Below are 20983 nucleotides of genomic sequence, written 5' to 3' on the forward strand. Positions count from 1 at the left end.
TTATTGCTGAGAAACTTTGAGCTGATGAATTAGCAGCTATTTTTATTCATGAGTTACAATTAACTGAAGTATCTTTTTTTAAATTTATCTTAAAGTGTATAAGTACTGCAGAGTTTACCTTCTAAGGTTTTCTCGTTTTCAGAAACAAGACACTGGACAGATTTTGTTGGATATGACCTATAACCAGTTGGGTGTGACGGAGAAGGAGTATTTTGGTTTACAGCAAAATGAAACATCAGTAGATTCACCTGTAAGTATAGTTAATTATAAATGTGTGTGCATGTATATGTATGTATAAATATATACACATATATGCATATACATATATGTATATACACATATTCATGCACACACATGCACATAAAGAAACAGTATTTATTTATAAATATTTTTAATCCATCTAATAGTTTTTCATTTCACAGCGATGGCTTGAACCAAGCAAACCTATTAGAAAACAGTTAAAAGGTAAGACTTGTTTTTAATATCTTGATTGTAACTTTGTAGTCCTGGTTTTGTGTGTTCTCATGGCTAGAACAAATGCAGTTTGTCCAGATGGTAAATGTTCATCAGGAGCAAGTCTTATCTCTGCCAGTCTATGCAACTGAGCTTTCTACTATTCCTTACTCCTATCTGACCTGCTAGGTCACTAGCTTTGATGTTGTAATAGCATCTACACCTGGCTCCTGAGCAGTGTTAGACATCATGACCATGAAAGCAGCAGTCATATAGTTGTGCCAGTGAACTCCTCCTCATAGGGAAGAAAAGGAAGAGAGGATTTGGTTGAGGGAAGCATAACCTATTTCATGTATGGATTCTGGCAATATCTTGTCTCAAGTACAGCATCTGAGTGTTTCCTTCTCAAAGTTGGTGTTAGGGGATCAGGAGAGACTTCTCATGGTTTCTTTTAGTTTCATGAGAAAAATACATGAGATTTCCATATGAATGTTCATGTAATTTTTCTGTTAATATAGAAATTAAAACCTTTTTCTGTTTTAAACTAAACATTTTATTTGCTCTTCTAAAATATTGCAGGAGGTTTTCCCTGCACCCTTCGTTTTCGTGTAAGGTTTTTTATACCTGATCCTAACACACTTCAGCAAGAACAAACCAGGTAACTCCTCTTTGATGTTTGCTTCCATGAACTAGGAATGTGTAAAGCCTTCCTTTCACATGTCCACAGTTTGGCAAGCTATGCTTTATTACATAAATAACTTTGTATAACTCTTAATATTAAATGTGTTTGGAATGGACAACTTGATGCAATGCTCACGGTGAATGGTTTCTGCTACACACAGCCTACAGCTCCAAAATACAGTCGGAATATAAGCAAGGAGAAAGATACCGATTGGTTTATTTGCACCTTGAATTCTTTGGATTTTTTCAACCTGCATGCCCTAGATCTATCTTAGGAGTTTTGTATCAACACTGAGTCAATTTTGAACATATGCAATAGATATAGCGCAGAGGGCGTGGGAGGGTGGGGTTTATTTTGTTTCAGGAAGAACAGATAACAGTTCTTGTTTCCTAGTTTGCCCATTACTTGTAACATGCAAAAATCTGTAATGCTTTGGTTTACAGTAGATCTTTTATTTTTATTTTTAACCTGTCTCTGAGTTTTTGGGGTGGTGGGGTGCATGAGTTATAAACAATTTTCAATTAATTTGTCACAAGATTTTAAACAAATAATTGTTTTGTTCAGTGCCTGTGATATGGAATTTAGAATTTGAAGGCACCCATTAATCTGGTATTTTTGTCACATTTTCACTGCTTGTTGATTTCAGTGTCTTGAGAGTATAAATAGCATTTTAAATTATATTTCTTGTGGAAAACTTAGCTATTGACCTGTTTTGGTATTTGTTAATCATGCAGTTTTAAGCTGCTCTGCAATTTAAAACTGAAATTACTCAATGATCGGCTCTTTATGGTTCTTCATATCCCAACTCTTCAGTATCACTATAAAGTATATCACAGTGTAACTTGATTGGGATTTGGGTGTTGTATGTTGTTGTTTGATGTTGCATTCAAAGTCAATATTCCAGGAAGAAAGAGAGCCCAGTTCTGTAGTGATTTGGATTCTGTAGTGTTAATTGTATCATTAATACTATGGTCCTGGAGTTGCAGTACAGACTGCCAAAGATCCTTAAAACTGTTATCAGACTCAGTGGGTGTATGATTGCATATTTGTCAATGCCACTAAGTTCTTTATTAATCTGTTTATATAGCTTACAGGGAAATCTAATAAAATAAAACTAATATATGTAGTCATTTACACCATACCTTTTTAAAATAAATGTACATTATTTTTCTTTTCCAAAAATACCTTTTCTAGGCACTTATTCTTTCTGCAATTGAAGATTGATATTGCAGAAGGAAGGTAAGAAGAATAATCTTCAATTTCTCTATAATTCTTTTTAAAATAAAATACCTTTTATTTAAAAATACAATACCTTTTTCTGAAGGTATTGTTGCTATAAAATGTGCTCTGTGAAACATCACTTTAAAGGAAAATCAAATTGCTAGGAAATGTTACAAATTGTCACGTATCTCACTTCTTAAGAACATTTGAGAAGTCTGTTGTGAATGAGCTGTAGGAGATGCCATGTGTCTGCAGGCACAATGTCAGCTGCAGAGATATTTATGCAAGTCTTGGTGTACCAGGCATGGAATTCCAAATGAGACCCACTGTCCACTGTGGTAAGCAGGAGGGAGTAGCAAAGAGCAGTTCATGCTATCATTTCTTCTGATTTCAGGGTTATGTTACCTATATGGTGAGCATATACTCACTAGTTCCTTTGGCTGTGATTCCTGTGTGTTGGTACTTTAAAAAAAAAAAAAAGAAAAAAAGGAGAAAGATAGTCCAAGTATTTCTGCCAAATGTAAATTGCCTTTAGGACTTGTTTTTTTTTCTTCTATAGAGTTGGTTTTGGTCATAAGGTAAGAGCTATCTTTGTGGTCGGCACTGGCTAATTTTAGTGTTTCTGTCTAGTTTTAAATACACCAGAATGCAACTATTAAAGTAATGTCTAGAGTCCCAAAAAAATCCTTCTGCTTTTCCTTTTCTGAATAATCATCTAGCAAGAATTTGAACATATTCTTTTAGAACTACTTACTTCCATTCAGTTAAGAAACTGTTTAATGTCCAGTCCTACTGTGCTTTGGCAATCAAACTTAGTAAGAAAAAATCAGATACTCTTTGAAGATAAACAAGTCTTCATATACTGAACTAATTGCAGAGACATTTTTTAAGTAATTTATACAGTCTCTATATAAGTAATAAAAAAGTATTTTTATATAATATTATATATATATAACAACTATATTATTATATAACATAATAATTATATTTAATATTATGCATTGTTAATAAAAATATTTCCCCTCCTTTCCAGGTTGTCATGCCCCATTAGTTCTGCTGTTGTCCTGGCATCGTATGCAGTACAATGTAAGCAATAAATAATCATTATTTTGTTAGTAAATATATTTCACCAACGACCTTCTTTGCTGTTTGGCACTGGAAAATCAGGAAAGATTTATTTCTTTATCTATTTGTGTGGAACATTCAGCATTCTATGGGTGATGTTTTGTAAAGAAGATTCAGATTATTAAAGCAGCCTTCAGACAGCCTAGACAGAAAAACTGTACCTGTTAGGCCTGTCAAAAAGTAAAAAAAGTTTATACAAGGGTAATATTGTTCTTATTTATGTGTGCCTTGTACTGCTGACAAAATAGTCAGGTTTGCGTTGTCATTGGAAACAAAATAGTGTAAGTTACTGTGTATTACAATACCTATGGGAAAGCATTCCAGGGGAATAAGTGGCCATCTACAGAACAGTTAAGAGGAAGGTAAACTCATGATTGAGAAATACAGTGTTCTTATGTAATGGTTTTTTATGGCATTTGGTTTGTTAGTTATATAAAACTGGCCCTTTGCAGTACATTTAAGGTGACTCTACGTACAAGAACTTACATCCTTCTCATCTGCCTGCAACTGGGAAAAAAAATACTCAAAGGATGATATTGGGAAAACATCTTCTGTAGGAAAACCAAAATGGAGTCCGATCCAATGCCTCACAAGTATACTGGACAGATAGTGAAAAAAGCTGGAGGAAGACCTTTCTCATTAAACAAACAAAGAAAAAAAAATATGTTGAGGGTTTGGTGGAGTTTGCACATTTGTTAAAAAAGTTGTCAGGGGAAAGTACACTTAGAATAGTTGTGTAATTATTTGACTGAATCTCTTTATGGAAGGCTAGCAAGGCCCACGGAAATGATTGAGGTAAACTTTGTTTGAAATAAGGAGCAAGTTAAGTAATTTAAATGTGGGTTTCAAAGAAGAATGTGATAAACTTTGGGTATCTATTAAAATCCTAAGTGGCTATAAAACATTAGCTTTTATGTTTAAGCACGTCAGATGTTGCAACCTTTCATAAGATGGAATTGTAATCGCATTCAAGCTCAGTTAGAAGAATTGAAACCAGAACAAGTTTTCCATAGGAGGTTACAGTCTCAGTTTTGTTACCAAATGAAATTCATTCTGCTCTGGTGTTCCTGAAGAACAGTAAGGGTACTTGAAGGCTGAAAAACTCTGAACTGTTAGGACTGTTAAATGTACTATTGCTGACCAATTGTGCTAAAGCTCAAAAATGCAAAGGGGCACTGAAGAATGCAAATATCTTATCACAAAGTAAAATTAATCATGCCACATCTAGTGTACCACGAATCCCAAAGTAGTTCCTGTTTCCCCTTCAGTTCTATGACTGTTACCTTTTTAGTACCTAGGATACCTACTAATGCAGTTGTCAATACTGAAGGGGAATGACAGAAGGACAGTGAAGATTGACAAAGGGTGCTAGTGTTTTAAACTTTCTCTTTCATGGCGGATTCTGGAATTTCCCATTGACCTATTTGCCTGGTTTTTCTAATGCATAGAAAGTGCTGCTATTAGCAGGTGGTGGTGGTGGTTTTGTGTTTGTTTGGGTTTTGTTTGTTTTTGTTGTTGTTTTGTGTTTTTTATTTAAAAGAAAAAACCCACAGAAAAAACACCAAGCCAAAAAACCCTAACCTTTCCTTTTTAGCTCACTGATGTCCTTTTTGTTTCTGTTTGTATGATACCAATACTTGTTCTCTGCATTCATAAAGAATGAAACATTTAAGAAAAAGATGTATTCCCTTAAAAAAAATTTAAAAGTTTTTGTTTTGCTACCAGGTTGTTCCTGTTTACCTAAAGGTGATGGCATAGGAAAGCCTTTCTGAAATCTGAGGATCTGTGTCTCCTTATGAGTTATGTTTGCTGAGGTTCTTGTCAACCGAAATTGTTTTAAATACTGTTCCATTATTGTTTTAATTTCTAATCATACTTAGTAAGGAGAGTGAAAGTTCTTGCGTATTAGGTATCTACTTATGAAAAATCTGTTGTCTGAAGCTACCATGAGTTGGTTCTACCTGAATTGTTTACTACCACTTCTTGGTGACTTTCAGGGTGCTCTCTCCTTCTGTAACTTCCCTCGTATGCAGAAGGGGAAATGGTTATTTGACGAACTTGTGGGCTATTTATTTAAAAGGTGTAGCAGTTGTCACTGATGGGAGGGCTGAAACAGATGTCTTTCACTGTGCATGAAGGCTGGTGTTTGAGATATTTCCACTCTTGCTTCTTAACTGTAGTTTTTACATGTACTAGTTGTATGGTTGACCTTCACAGGTCTGAGTTTTGCAAAGGGACAGTTTTTGGTCAAATCTTTTGTGCCACTGGAATGCTGCTTCTCTATACTGCCCTTTTGCAAGCATTAGAGTTCAGCACTGTGGTTCTGAAGTAAAGTTCTGACGTGTTATTCTTCACTGCTGTAGCACACCCTGTGTTGCCTGGTGGTGCTAACTTACAGGGCAATGTAAGTGGGTGTGACTACTGTGTCTAAATAACATGACTAAACCTGATTGTGAATGCAGTTCAGACAACTCAGAATAAGTTCTTAGTGTATTATCATTAGTGTGCTTTGTGACAAAATGATCACCAGATTTTGAAATCCCTTTTTTTTTAGGAAGAATTTGTTAAGATACATTACAAATAACTTCAAAATTGTTAAGTCAGAAGGATAATCTCATACTGAAAAAAATCTAGTGATAAAGTTTACATCTTGGTTTTTACTAGTGTAAAATAGGAATGTGGTACAGTCTATAAAATTAAATAAGGAAACCTTTACAGTGTGTCTATTACTTTTTTTATTTAAAATGTCACAAAGGTGATTTAGCAGCACTTGTTTTCTATCATTTCATGTAGTAAACTACTGTTTTCAGGCCATTATTTAAATGATTAGCTACTGGTATGTAAGAAGTCCCATGACTTTCATAAGAATTTGCTCTTATGTGCATAAATCCATTGCTGAATTGGGACTTGAATCTAAAGCACAGCAACAAAGCCAACGAGGATGTTATGAATGCTTCTAAGCTTGCTTTTTCCTGAGCATCAGTTGCTCGTCTCCTGTGATACTGTTGCCCTCTCAGCTCTGCTTTGAGAACCAGAAAGCTTCTCTAGCAAACTGTTATTTGTCTTTGAGAGTTTGTCCAGAAAGAGGTTGACTGGTTGCTTGGGATTCAAGTGGACTTTAATCTCTTCTAAGAAAGGGAAGGCTGCAAGGGTAAGGGTTCAAGGAAAGCTGAGCTTAATATGCAAGTCTCTCAGGAACTGGGCATAAGAGAGTTAGAATTTTGAGAATACCAGAAAACTGAGATCCCAGAAGAAGAGTTGGGCTGTAAGATTTAGAGAAACATCAACAGTAGCTCCACGGTGAGAGTCACACCACATAATTCCCCCATCGAGTTTCTTTTTACCTGACTCTTTTTTCTAACTTGCCTTCATTTTGCCTCCCTTTCTTTTTATAGAAATTAGATCGAAACCTCAGACTGTAATTTATGGAGACCTCCCTCGTTTCATGGCTAGTGTTTGGAGATTTTTCTCTGTATGTGCTCCCCACCCATGCTTTCTTGAAGTGAAATATTGCTCAGAAGGACATAATCTAAGCTGAGACATTTGCTTAGAGGTCAGTCAGGTTTCTACTACTTTCTGGGGCATCTGTAACCCTTATGTCTCAGAATCAAAATCAGACTGGATGAATAAAGAGAACTTTGAGCCTCAAGTTGCACCAAGGAAGTTTTAGATTGGATATTCGGAAAAATTTCTTCACAGAAACAGGTTGTCAGGCTTTGGAACAGGCTGTCCAGGGAAGTAACCAAGTCACCATCCCTGGAGGTATCTAAAAAACATGTAGAAGTGGCACTGAGGAGTATGGTTTAGTGGTGCACTTGGCAGTGCTGGGTTAATGGCTGGACTCGATGATCTTAGAGGTCTTGTCCAACCTAAATGATTCTGTGATTCTAAAATGACTAGTGGTGAGTGCTGAGAGACAACATAAATGGCAGAAGATAAACGCATTGGTTCTGCAAAACCTTGTAACGTTTTGGGAGTACTGATAGCTACTCCCTGAAGTCTTTTATCACTATACTTTTTCAGAATGTACTTTGGATTACATTTTGCTTTTCTCATTAATTTTTTTTTTATTGTGTCAGTATAGTTTCTGAAGTACATGTATTTGAGATGCAGAAAAAGCAACTCAGTATAACTTACATTTTCTAATTTGTTTCTTCCCTTTTCTTGTGATTATTTTTTATGTGTTGTTGTTTAACTGTGTCTGGGGTTTGAGCTTCTGGTTTTTATTTTTTTAATTCTTTTAATAAGGAACATTACAATGACTGGCTCATTTTTCATTCTGGAGTGGTAAATAACTTGGAGACCACCATTGTGTATGCATAGTTTTCTTTTTTTTTTTTCCCCCCTACAAGTGTTCCTTTGTTTTTATTAATGCCTAATTTCTCATTCTGTCTTACTGCAAAGTGACCAGCTGTCATAAGTGGTCATAAGCAGCTATTTACAGTCATGTCTAGGCTGAACATTTTTTTAAGAGCTCTTGAGTGTGAGACATTATCTTCTTTTACAAAACAAGTTAGTTTGACCCACATGATAGCTAGTTCTGCTTGTCTAGTAGCAACATCAAAATTACTTACTGGCTGAGTGGGTTAATGTTCATGTTCTTGTTCTTATTTGGATACAGGTTCCATTTGTTGAAACGCCTTTCCTTCTCTTAACATTCCCTTTTGAGGCTTTTGGTCCTTTTATGAATTTCTCTCTGAAAACAGTTTTCAGCACGGTGTCTTTAATTGCTACATCTACATGGACTGTGCTCATTTCAATGAACCTTTTTAGTCTTTCTTTAATAATATCTATCTTTTTATGTTCATTTTTAGAAACTGCATTCTGCTGTAGCAAATTATTTTCTGATTCCAGAAGCATTTTAGTACCTGAATACGTTGTAGTTACTGTTGAGATTCAGTAGCTGCTTTGGTTTATGCTATGCAGTTCATCTTTCTTCACTACTAAACTATTTGATTTGATTCTTTTCTGGTACACTTCTTAGATCTTTAGAAAGTTGATATTAAACTAGTTTTCAAAGACTAGCTTTTGTAGGCATGCCTTTGGACCAAAGTGTCCATATTATTTATAACTGATTTTCCATCACGATTGCCCCATGAACCATTCATACATTTCCCTTCTCTCGTCTGTAGTCACTTGAAATGCCCATATGCAGAAATAGGTGCTATTTCTTTGTACGCAAATTTTGTTTGAATTATTATTTACAAGCAAAGTCTGTAGAATTGGAGACCCACTTTTCCTCTGTAGAATTGGAGACCAACGTGTCATCTGTGTTATAAGTTAGTATAAGAATTTAGACAACTCAATTCTAATTAAACATTGATAAATTTATTAAGCAAGCAATAATAAAGCAAAGACAGCTCTGGGTGGCCTGGAGGCAAGTGCCCCGCCTGAGACACACACCACCATGTAGTAAATGTCCCCTTTTTATACATTTTCAAGTACTGGGTTTTGAATGCAATTGCTTTGTGGTTTGAGTTCGTGGTTTGTTGCTGAGTGGTCATCTGGGATTTGTCAGAGATAAAAGCTGCAGTTCTTATCAGCTGTAAATTTTACCGATACTGATACTTGTTTGTTTAGCAAGATGTCTGCAATTATTTTTACTGACACTTGCTTGATTAGCAAGCTGTCTGTGAAACTTATCTTGTTTAATTACAACAAAAAGTTTCTGACTCCTTCATACACATAAGATTTTATGAAGCAAAGTTAACCCTTCTATTACAATCTGTACCTTGAAGAACATCAGGTTTATGGGAAGTAGAAATCTGTCACCCTTTAAGTTATACAAAGCTAAAGACATATCCTTTCTAAAATATGTTTTCAAGGGCTGTAGAATTTGGGCCAGATTGAAAGGTGATATTACGAGTACTCTTAGCATTCAAAATAACAACCAAATTAATGTCTAAACTGGAACCAAACAAATAATTATTTTGGTCATGTAGTAGAAAACGTTGATGTCAACTATAACTTCATATAAGTAAGAACCACAGACCAATTTGGCTTGGAAGGGGCTTCTTCAGAGTCAGATCACGATGCTCAGAGCCTGTCCAGTTCAATTCTGCATTTCCAATGCTCCAATTTCTGCTGTCTGTCGTTGTTTCAGTTTGCAAGTCAAGGAGTCAAACTGTCTTTTGTGCACCCTCCACCTGGGGTAGTGGAGTACAGAAACGAGATCAATGCTACCTTAGTCTAATATATAAGCCAACTTACCACAGAGTTCTTGGAAGAAACCACTATAAATGAAGCCTCAGCAAGTACTATAAGGGCATCAATAGTCTTTTTTTTGCTTTCCATAGGTGCCAGATCTTCCCTCTATGAAAGCTCTCTTTTTTTCCTTTTTTTTTTTTTTTGTCATCTTTTGAAGTTCAGCAATATATCTACTACTTGAGCTTCTCTGTCTAGGGAAGATGCATCTGTACCCATAAAATTCTTATTGAAATCCATCAATGCTACATAAATACACTTCTTCCTGGTCTTTTCTTCCTCTGTATCATAATCTTATTAAAATAGATACATTTTTTAAAAAATTAATTAGTGTTTTTCTTTAATGCTTTCCTTCACAGGAGTCTTTCTACTGCTAGGAGAAAGAGACAAAAAATGTACACATTTGTTCTAACTGAACAAATTCTTTTTTAAAAGTCTGTAGAATAGATGGCTTGTTTAGGCTTCAATAAGGCATAGGCAGATCATATGCTGCGTAAACGTGTATGATCTCAAGACTTTGTGTTTCAGGCATTTATAAACTCATATTGAAAGCTTGTAGAACTAGTGTTTTGGTATGTCAACATGGCTACTTGCCTATTGCACTCTTCTTTTACTAGGAGTTTTAAAACAAATGTCCTCTTTTTATTAAATATGGCCTTCTAAATGAATGGTTCATTAAATTCCTTACTTTGAAGCCTTTCATATTAGATCTGACACTCAGATAGCAGGATTTTATTTGTTCTTCTGACTCATCCTTGGTTCAATTTTCTTTCATTTTACTCTGTATTGTTTCCCAGTTATAATGTATTAAAGAGCAGCAGTAGTCTAGAATGGAGAAATGTGGAAGTATGGGGGTTTTATACTGCAACTTTATTTTCACTGAGTCAGTATCTGCTGGCTTATGTCATCAGAGCAGAAACTATGTTGGGAGAAACTCAGATTAGAAATAGGTCTTTAATATTTTCTTCCCCTCTTCTCCTTCTAGAGAAATCCAGTAAAGAGATAGAAACATCGTAGGTTATCATTCTTACTGATGTCTTGATATGCCCTAACTTTTTTTTCCTAATTGGATAATTAAATCCTGCATGTGATCATTAGTCTTCCAAGATATTTACAAATCAGCATTTATAGTTTCTCTTCAACTGTGACAGTTGTTTAGAGAGTTGGAGAAGCAAGTAGTACTCTAAATTGCTCCCCTTGTTGGCATGGCCTCAGGTAGCTAGGAGGAAGAGGAAAAAAGACCAGAGCAACCTCCATATTTGGAATATGAGAAAGAAGGATCTACCTCATAATGTATGAAGGAACAGCAGTTGCTCCCTTTAGAGAAGGTAAAACTATAGTAAAAATATCTTTTCCTAATTGGACAAATACATTATCTTATTCCTGGCAATCTGGGCTTTTCCAACTGACAAGACGGTAGTTCAGACTAGCTGCAACAAACCTTAAAAATGTAGATTATGTCATAGAAAAGCTGGATTGTATTCACGGCTAGTAAAGAGTCCTCAATCAACTACTGTCATCTGTGAAATTGTGTGTTTTATTTGACACTCTTATTAGAATGCCTACTTTAGAAAAAAGCTTTTAATTTTCGTTTTTATTGTTGTTGCCTTACTCTTGGCAGACTTGGACTTTTCTTAATATATAGATATTCTTAAAAATAATTTCAGCTTCTTGTTATAATTCTGAATTTTCTGTCTTGTTTTTTTGGGGTAGAGTATTTTTTTTCGTTGGTGTGGTAGTTTTGTTTGTTTTATTGTCATTGTTGTTATGATGATATTCTTCAGATAAATATTATTTGACAGCAATGTTCAAACATGTTTTGGTTCTAATGGTAAATATTTAGTTTTGCCAAGTGATTTAAAGTTCAGGTGCCCCTTAAATAAAAGGACTAGAGCAATGGAGGAACGTCTGCATTCAAAGTAAATTGCTTACTGTTTATCATTTACTTTTTTATTTAAATATTTCCCATGATGCTGACAATTAGTTGTGCAACTATATTAGCTTTTCACCACATTTGCCTGGGAATTATTTTGTGTCACAGTAGTTCCATTTTCTGAGCCATAGAAATCATGCTTTTTTAATATATAAGGGGCAAATATTAGTTATCACCTGCATTATAGATCCTTTGTAGTTGTTGTAGCTGTAAGTCATTTCTGATGCACACCCCTGTCCCTCAATCTGAATCATTTAAATATCGCTTTTATATTTTTTTTTTAATTTATTTTCTGGAAAATAATGTTAATAGTATAATTCCTCAAAGTATGTTCTTGAACTTTGATTTAGTTGAGGGGCTTTCTATGCTGAATTGCTTGTGGTCAATCAATGATTTTCTTTTGTGTTAATTTGCAAGTTATTTGTATAACTCCTGGGAAACTTCAGTCTTTATATTCATTATTTCATGCTCTTTAGGAAAAAACAGATTAGTATAAGACAGAGTGATTTGCTTATACGTACATACCATCATTTTTGGTGTTTAATCTCCAACTGTTTAATCAAAACACAGATTTCAAGAAATACGAGGTTTGAATCAGTTGCTTAATTGAAACTAGATAAATTTGTGGCAATTAAACAAGTAATTTGTTTGAAGACATCTCCTTGCTACCCCAAACCTTGCTACTTCATAACAACTAAAAGGTTTGTGTATGTTTTTCAGGGTGTAAACTTATACTGATCTCGATTTTAAACAAAACTTACATAGACTGAAACTATAAACTTGGTTTATATTCATTTCTTTTCTGATATGTAGATAAGAATTAGCTTTTTACCTAGTAACTGTTTAAAAATATCTACTAAATATCTACTAAAATATCTACTAATTAGTATCATTCTTGAAGGAATAAGATTTTAGAGAATTTCTTTTTTGCTATAAACATATATATATATATATACACACTTTTTGTAGCAGCTAGGTAATATTGTATGTAAATCAGCAGTTATTTCACATGCTTTGTTAAGTAACTTATGTTCAGCTGAGGAAAGTCTTAACAGTTGAATTTCTAGGACAGCACCATAGTTGGGAGTTGAACAATTTCTACCTGACTGTGTGAAGAGTAGATGCTTTCTAAGTGACAGATCTTGTTGAAGACTTCTTATGTATTATAGTCAAGTAAACGTGTATCAAATTGATTTCATTTACCATCTCTTACTGAAGCAATTTGGTGTTCTCTAATGTTACAGTACTGCACATCTGTGCCAACACGGCATGTAATGCCTGTCTGGTGGTGTTACAGCTTGTGGTGCAAAAGTGGGGCTATATAAGTAGCTAAATAAATTACTGAGTCATTCAGTGCCTGAGATTATGGTAAGTGTGTTTTGAAAAAAAATCTTTTTTCACTGATGTCATGCAATGCCCTGTGTTCAACACTGCTTGTCTGTTGGAAAATAGTTTGTAATTCCTGCACTTCCCCATATGTGTATGTGTTTTAATGAGAAGGAATTTTTTCTAAATAATGATCAACTAACTATGAAAACTTTGTGTATGTGTTTCTTGTTTCCTGACAGCACAACTTGGAGACTATAATGCTTCTGTACATCATTCAGGATATCTCTCAAATTACAACTTTATACCAGAGCAGAACAAAGATTTTCTTACCAAAGTAGAATCTCTACATGAGCAACACAGGTAGCATGAACTTTTACTTCTCTCTCACCTCTTGAGTTTTTAAAGGAAAAATATGTTAAAAGGAAGACTCAATTTCTTAGTAGTTTCAGTACAACAACCAGTTATATATAATTAGCTTCTGTTAAGTGAAATAGGTGCTAACCTAATTATATGCAGAATATGGTGTTAATATGTTGAAACACTTAAATAAATATCTAGAACACTGTACTAGACAATTGAGGAACGAGGACGTTTGACCATTTTGCAAATTCTATAGATTTTTTGTCTATCTGTGTAAAAAACCAAACCAAATAAACACCATAACCATAAAACACCTCAATTAATATCGTGCTTTCTCTCCACTCTCATGAGTGTAATATAAATGCTACAAGCATATTATTCCAGTCAGTGTGCTGCTAATTATTCTTTCTGACCCTACCAATTTGTCTCTTGTAAGATTGCAATTTTAGAATTAGAGGTGTTGATCAGATACTTGCAAGCTGAATGCAAATATGCCAATCTAAGAAACTGTCAGTGAGCATTTGAGAAAATGAAATCCAAATCTCTGAGGACTTGTTTTCTTTGTCTGTATTTTAACTGCAGCAGAGTTAATTCCTCACTCTCTTAGTTTCTTTGATTTATAACCTGAAATATTTCCATTTTTATCTCCTCCTAATGTTCCTCGACTCTTTTTTTTCATCTTTCAGTACTTTTACCTCTCCCTCTTGTTTCTCTATTGCTAGTGAGTGTAGTGAGTAGTGCTGAACTTCACATGTTCCCTAGCAGTCCAGAACATGCACTGTCATTTATGAAGTAGAAGAGAGATAACCACTGAGCTCTTAACTGCAGTTTCCCTTCTGTTGTAGATACTAATCTTGACTACTTTCCTAGCAGTTCACATTCAGAAGCACAACAGCTGATGCCTCTACTCCTTCCAAATTAATTTGCAGTTTCCAGTAGGCTCAGTAGTTTTTAGAAGGGGACTTGTGGACAGGAAAAAATAATTCTACTTGTCTTTAGGAAGCAGTCATCTTGGAGGGAAGATGTTGAATAGATTTGAAGTGGTTGGGATGAACTCATGTCTTTAGTGCTGTGGTAGCAAGAGATATAAAATTGGTTATGTCCTGCAGAGACCAAAAGGTACCTTTGGTCCAGACTAAGATGTGGTGGTGTCTGTTGGAAAGACTCCTTTCTTTTCTGGTCTTTTCAATGACATCAATGCTTTCATTGAGTGTTTTTGGCACAGTGAACCCTTGATGACTGAGAAGTTTAACTGCTATATTTGAATTAGCATAGGTTGTGGCATTTGAAGTTCTGAATTAAAATACTGAGTAGACAGGACTGGAAATAATATTTCTTTATTGTTTTAACACCTTTTTTTAAACTTGGCTCTTCAGATCTGTTTAATTCAGAGTGCAGGGAGAGGCAGACAAGTTACTGTTTATCCTAGCTGTATTTCTTACATACTCCTTTGGCATGTGTAGACAATACTTAGGTCTGAGACATGGTTTTGACTACTTCAATGCCATAATATACTTGAGAATTGTTCTGGTGCTCACCTGGCCTTTGGGAAGGAAAGAAAGAAAGGGAGAATTTACTTTCTTACCCTTTAAGGAGAATATTGTTGCTTTGGAATGAGATTTCTGCTGATCTGTAGTAAATAATATTTGCTGTAGCCCATATAAGTTATCTGTAAATTATTGAACTTTTGAATTGGTATTCTTAAATTACAGGATTTCCTTTGTTCATTCTTTAGTGTCTTGTCCTTTGGCAAACTTTCACAAAGGAAAATTAAAAGGCTTGAATTGATGGAACACACAGACTTGAGAAGTCATGATATGTCTTGTGTGTTGTAACTCAATGCAGGATTTTTTTACCTAGGATTTATGTTGCTTTGCAAAACCTGAGGAAGTAGTTCTCTGGACATGTTCATGTAAGACACTATTCAGTGGACAGTACATAACTACTGAGAAAGTCACTGTTGTCATATTGAACATGTATAGCCTCAGAAATTTTTCTTCTGTGTTCATCCCTAAATCCATAGAGAGGGGTTACGTGTATAGTTTCTTCTAACGTGGTTTTCTTATTGTTTTTTGTTTAGTGCATAAGCAGCCTGAGGTCTTACAATGAAAATATTGTCCAAATTGACAATGTTTTCATAGTACTTGTAAGATCCAGCCATCAGTTTGAGGAGAAGGATGCATTTGAAGCTTCATAGGATGCCTAAATATATACCAGATAAGGTTTGTTAGATCTTGGGTATCAATAGCTATAAAAATTTGGAAGAGACACCAAGACCAGTTTCTTCTTGTGTGTTTATCTCACCAAATTACTGCCATCTGCTTAGGGACCTCAAAGGTTCATTTCGTCTGTGATTGAGTAGAAGAGTGTAACAAAAAACCTCTAAGTCTGTGCTGAAATACTCTTTCCTGTTGGCCTTTTAAGATGCAAGGCATGACAGGTCAGGTGTAGATGGCATATGCAAATTGAAAATAAAATTTACAGACATTTCTTATTGGTATGCAACAAACTTTCTGAACAAAGTTCTTGATCAAATTTTTTTAAATAAAAGTGATGTACTCTTGCAAACCTATTCAGCACCCTGTAGTATAATAATTATAATAATTTATATTTTTATCTTCGCTTTTTTTTTCCACTGTTGTGACATCTTCAAGCCACACTGCTGGCTATGGCTTTCCAGTTCAAGGTAGCTTTAAGTTTCCTGGAGCATGATCTAATATTTCCTAAAGTGTCTGTTTCAAGGCATAGTGTTTTGATGGCTTGGCATTGAAAAGGATGGATATTAATTGGAAGTAATAGATGCCTACCTTTCGAGTTAAAACCCTTTTCAAAAATGAGAATTACTGCCTTATGTGGAATGCCTTTGTAGCTGCAGTTCTTAACACAATGTTATGTCAGCTTTTTTGCAGGTTCTACTTAAATTGCATTTGATTAACATAATTTGATGCATGTCATTTTGGAAACTTACCTAGCGAAGAGTTGTTTTTACCTGCACTCGGTTGTAGATATGACAGGATGATATCAGATGTCTTTTCTACTTTGCTGTGTGTAGATATTACATGCATCCCTCAGCTTCTGTTCTCACAGTTACTGGAATGTGATGCAGTAGTGCCTGAATCGCTGCTCTGTGCTGTGAGACCAGGATCACTGTGGGCACAGCACACTGTCAATAGGCTATGGCAGATTCCAGGATAGAGCTGCCTCTTGTGTGATTGTTTCTTTACAGGTCTTGGCCCTGTAGTTTATTGGAGAGGACTGCTTTCATTATCATTTCTAAAGGAATCTTGTTTAGTCCTCATTTCATTCCTCTCATATGAATGATTAGTAGGCTGCATGGAAGAACCAGCTAAATGGGGACCACTGATGAATTTTTTGGATTTTAAAACTCCTAGTAGATTCTATCCTTATGTAAGGACACATAATTTGTTTATTCAAGGTGTGGGGATTTTTGATTTTTTGTGTCTGTTAAAAAAACCCAAAAACCTAAAACATATATAAGTCTTAGAATTGTAGAAGCTTTCTAGAAGACCAGCAGATCAAATCCTTGTATGTCTTGCTGCACATAGCAGCAGTAGAAAAAAGTATTTTAGGACTTATAGCTTGTAGGTAAACTCAGAAGACTTTTTTCCTTGGTGAGTTTCATAACTTTAACTTTTTTAATATGTTTTCTCCCACTTATTTTATTAGTGCATTCCTGCTGCTAATCTTTCTTCTAAATGACTTCCTTGAGGGACCATGTAATATAGAATATTTACAGATAAAGCTTCTTGCTATAAAGTAAGCTTTTAGGGGAACAGTTTCCTCATACCTTTGAACATAAGAGATAAAAATTATTTTTTCTAAAAAGAGCTGGTCCAGAATGGCTAAGGTAATAACATTGTGTATAATTTGCTCATTTTTTTGAGAGGACTTTAGGAGGGTTTTGTCCAGTGAAAAACTTGTGGTACTAGTTAATGGGATTTATTTCTCAAACAGTGCGCTGTGGGATTCTTCTGTTTTTCTGCATTTAAAAAAATTCAATATTAATTTTTTTATTTACCTGTGATTCATATTTTATTATTTTTCCCCTCTTTTAGTGGCCTCAAGCAATCTGAAGCAGAGTCCTGCTATATGAATATAGCACGAACACTTGAATTCTATGGAGTGGAATTGCACAGTGGTAGAGTATGTTTACATTGTAATTTTTCACTTGGAAAATAAATTTATATACTTGTTTCACATTAATGTAATAGCAGTAAAAAAAAGTAGTATTTAAGTATTGACTTCAGCAGGTGTTCCTTTTAATTAGAGTTGGGTAATTTTTCAATAATTTCTGTATAACATAGCTGTTGGAATTTCAATCAAATAAGCTAGATCTCCTTGAAAGAGTAACAATGTATTTTTAAGATAAATTGTTTCATTACTACAATATATTTTACTTAATTTTAGTAAAGTTTCTGAATGTCTTAGCATGAAAGAAAATGAATGCTCTGTTTAGTACTGTTAGTTGGCAGGTGTTTTAAGAGTTTAATTAATCTGAATTTCTAACACTAATTTCTGAAGTGTTAAGAATATAGATATTTCTTTTTAAATTCCTTTATTCCCTGACACCAGGGTAAATGTAAGCAGTATTTAACAGCTTGAGAGATGACCACTAAAAATGTATTTGAAATCTTTCAAATACAGGGTGGGTATTGATGAGAAACATTCCCTAAATATTTTCCTAGCTACTGGCATTTAATTGTCTGATTCACACTATTCATTTGAGGTGAATCCCCCAAAATACTTTTTTATTTGCGTTCCAGTCTGCAAGTTACCATTTGTGCTTATATCTAATAGTAAATTGTTTTGGCATAAAGCTTGAAGTATAAAAACTAAATTAAGTGACTGCAGATGAATGATATCCTAAATGAAGATGACTATTGCTTTTCCTAACACTTTTCTGAGTTTTACTAATAATTCTGACATTGAGAATTTTAATGAAAAACTCATAAATTTCTCTAATGATGAGCAAGGAATTCAATGAGTAAGTTGATTCCTTCGTCATGATGCTTTCTTCTGTTTTTATTTTATGCTACCACAAATAAGTGCGTGTTGCATTAGATTTCTAGGAATTCCTAAAGTACTTCTGTGTGATGCCACAGTAGCTACATTCATATTAGTGAAATACAGTGCTCAAACAGTAGAGGCTTTTTTTTTAAGAATAAGGAAAAGTATAAGGGAAAGGAAATAATTAAAGTACTCCATCTCATATGAATATCAGGAGAGGCATCTGTCAAATGTAATCAGATAGCTTGGTTCACATGCATTGGTTGTATGTAAGTAATGTAGCATAAATGAACAAATTTCTTATGTTCCTGTGTCTTCTGACAGTGTAAAAGCCTTCATGATTTCTAGTATATGATTAACTTTAAATGGCAAATGGGCATCTTATTAAATTTGACGTTACCTAGGTTCATTGTCTATTGGGTCATCTGCCACCTTTTTGCTTTATTGAAGAATTCTTTACTGTTACACTTGAGATTTCCCTATATGCACTTAGCTTGATCAGTCTATACCTTTTAGCTTCTACTGTAGCCTAGTATTTTGATAAGCCAACTTAAGAGCATCACTATGTGGCTATTCTCTTAATATTCTCTTCATGGGATGCTATCTCTGAAAATTCTTCCAGTTTTCATTATTCTTCCTGAGTTGTAGGCCACTGAACTACACGCAGGATGTCAGTAGTGGTCATACCAGTGCCAAGTAATGAAGATGGAATTGATTCAGACATTTTCAACTAAAGGAAATTTCGTTGCAGTGTACTGGGCTGCTCTGTCTCAGTAGAAATACCTTCTAAAGAATCTGCCTAAACAGTGTTTTGTTGGGGTTTTGTTCCCCCATGCATTGCTTCATATTTAATGACCTCAGTCTCACAGATTGTCAGAAATCGTGAACTCATACCCTTCCTGACACTGAACTGTATGATCTGAATCAACTAGAGTACAGATATGAATCAAAGCCTAGTCTATTCTAGGCTGCTAAGATTCAGACTGTCTACTGTTTCAATCCAAAATAATGTTTTCATCACAATTCAATTTTTTTTGAAGTATGAAATATTTGAAGCTATCTGTTTTTTCTGGCACTTGAACTGAAGATCTAGACATATAGAAGCTGCTAGGAAGGTAATAGAAAGAAAAACAGAAAATATCATACCACCTTTTAAATCTGAGTTTTGATATAATTTGAATGTTGAGTTTCATTCTTCTTCTCCCTTCCTTATCTCAAAGTGGGTAATGGAAAAAGAAAAGTACAGAGAAGTATAACAATCATGAATATCTTAAGAAAAGCCTTCTACAGCAGGTGAATAGCATGGGAAATGTGAATAGCCAACAATTTTTAATTTTTTTTACTTTTGTTTTTTTGCTTTGATACTAAAAGATTTAGGAAACTTCAGTCTACCTGGAAAGTGACAGGTTTAAGTAAAAGGAACTTTTTCCATATGGCTGCAGTGGAACTGTAAGCATTACTGCTATTTTAATGGATGACCAAGGTGAACTAGGTATCACAAGCAGTTAGTCAGTGGAAGAATGATTCACTGGAGTCCACTAAACACACAAAAAGCTTTTGATCCAAGAAGTCCTTTAGCTGTAAGGCACTACAAGCTGAGAAGAGACATTATTTATTAGTAGGGATGTAATTGGTTGTCTCTGGAGTTTTGTACTTACAGGACATCAGTTACAAGTCATTGTTTGGATTGAATGCCTTGAGGCAAACCTTAGGGTCGATTATGTTCCTCAAGGCCTATAAGAAGTTTGTATTGAAGGTTAGATATCTCCCCCAATATACTGCTTCTTCACAGAGGCTGCCATGTTATATCCCAGCTTTGGCAGGGATGTTTGCAGTGCCTCCTGATATCCTCCTCCCACTTAGTACTGCTCCTTCAATCACCTTTCCAGTTTTCTCACATCCTAGTGCTTTGGATGGATTTGGCAGGGACTAGTTAAACTGTGGCTTTGTCAAAGCCTTTATATCTCTGGATTCTGACGACTGAGGTCTTTGCTACTAAACTAGTTTTAGTCCTCTTAGACTGTGTATGGCAGAAGAACCAGGTAACACCTGGCTTTTATACTAATGGCCAAAAGATGTTGGTGCTCCTGTACTGTTGCTTGAAAGTGGAATACTTTTGGATAATGTTTCTTGAAGACCAGATGAATATATAATTTCCTCGTTTCTTTTCATGATACAAAGTTAAATATTTTCCAGAAGTTGAGTGTGAGCTTTCTTTTTGGCAATTTGCTAAACATGGAACTTTTATCTGAGCTCAGTTCTTGTCCACAAACACTTTGGCTTTTTTTCTGATGATAAATCTGAACTGCTAAAATTGTAGTATTAAAAAATTAAATAATTTTTGGAAGCAGAGGAGAGTGAATTCAATATCTTAAAACTGTATTGACATTTCTTGAATTCCTGATCTCCTTTTGACTCTGGACAACTATCTTACTGGCTCAATAATTAGTCTGCTGTTAAGTCATCTTTCGTTTTTACTCAGCCACTCAAAGGTAGGAAATTTGTTAAACCAATATTATTCCCATATCTACAAAAATCAAGATGCTAATGGTAAATTAAATCAAATGTGAACCTGTACTTAATTAGTTACATGCTTGGCATGATATTTTTTTATCTTTAAATTTTTTTTATTATTATTTCTTTCACGT

The 20983-nt window shown here is 34.7% G+C and overlaps 1 protein-coding gene across 6 annotated transcripts in view; it reads left to right on the forward strand.

Annotated features, from left to right (window-relative positions):
* The window catches only part of PTPN3 (protein tyrosine phosphatase non-receptor type 3), a 124201-nt gene that overhangs the window by 38743 nt on the left and 64475 nt on the right, over window positions 1-20983 (forward strand). For 3 of the 6 annotated variants that reach the window (XM_050314590.1, XM_050314571.1, XM_050314563.1), the window contains exons 3-9: window positions 143-250; window positions 408-465; window positions 1033-1111; window positions 2330-2374; window positions 3390-3442; window positions 13187-13307; window positions 17384-17471. In XM_050314590.1, the coding sequence (XP_050170547.1) occupies window positions 143-250; window positions 408-465; window positions 1033-1111; window positions 2330-2374; window positions 3390-3442; window positions 13187-13307; window positions 17384-17471 (552 nt within the window). Of the gene's footprint in view, window positions 1-142; window positions 251-407; window positions 466-1032; window positions 1112-2329; window positions 2375-3389; window positions 3443-12881; window positions 12987-13186; window positions 13308-17383; window positions 17472-20983 lie in introns of those variants that run through there. The other 3 variants (XM_050314580.1, XM_050314597.1, XM_050314606.1) reach the window with 3 other exon arrangements.

This window comes from Myiozetetes cayanensis, unplaced genomic scaffold, assembly GCF_022539395.1.
Source record: "Myiozetetes cayanensis isolate MyiCay16 unplaced genomic scaffold, myiCay2020 scf1, whole genome shotgun sequence".
Lineage (NCBI taxonomy): Eukaryota > Metazoa > Chordata > Aves > Passeriformes > Tyrannidae > Myiozetetes > Myiozetetes cayanensis.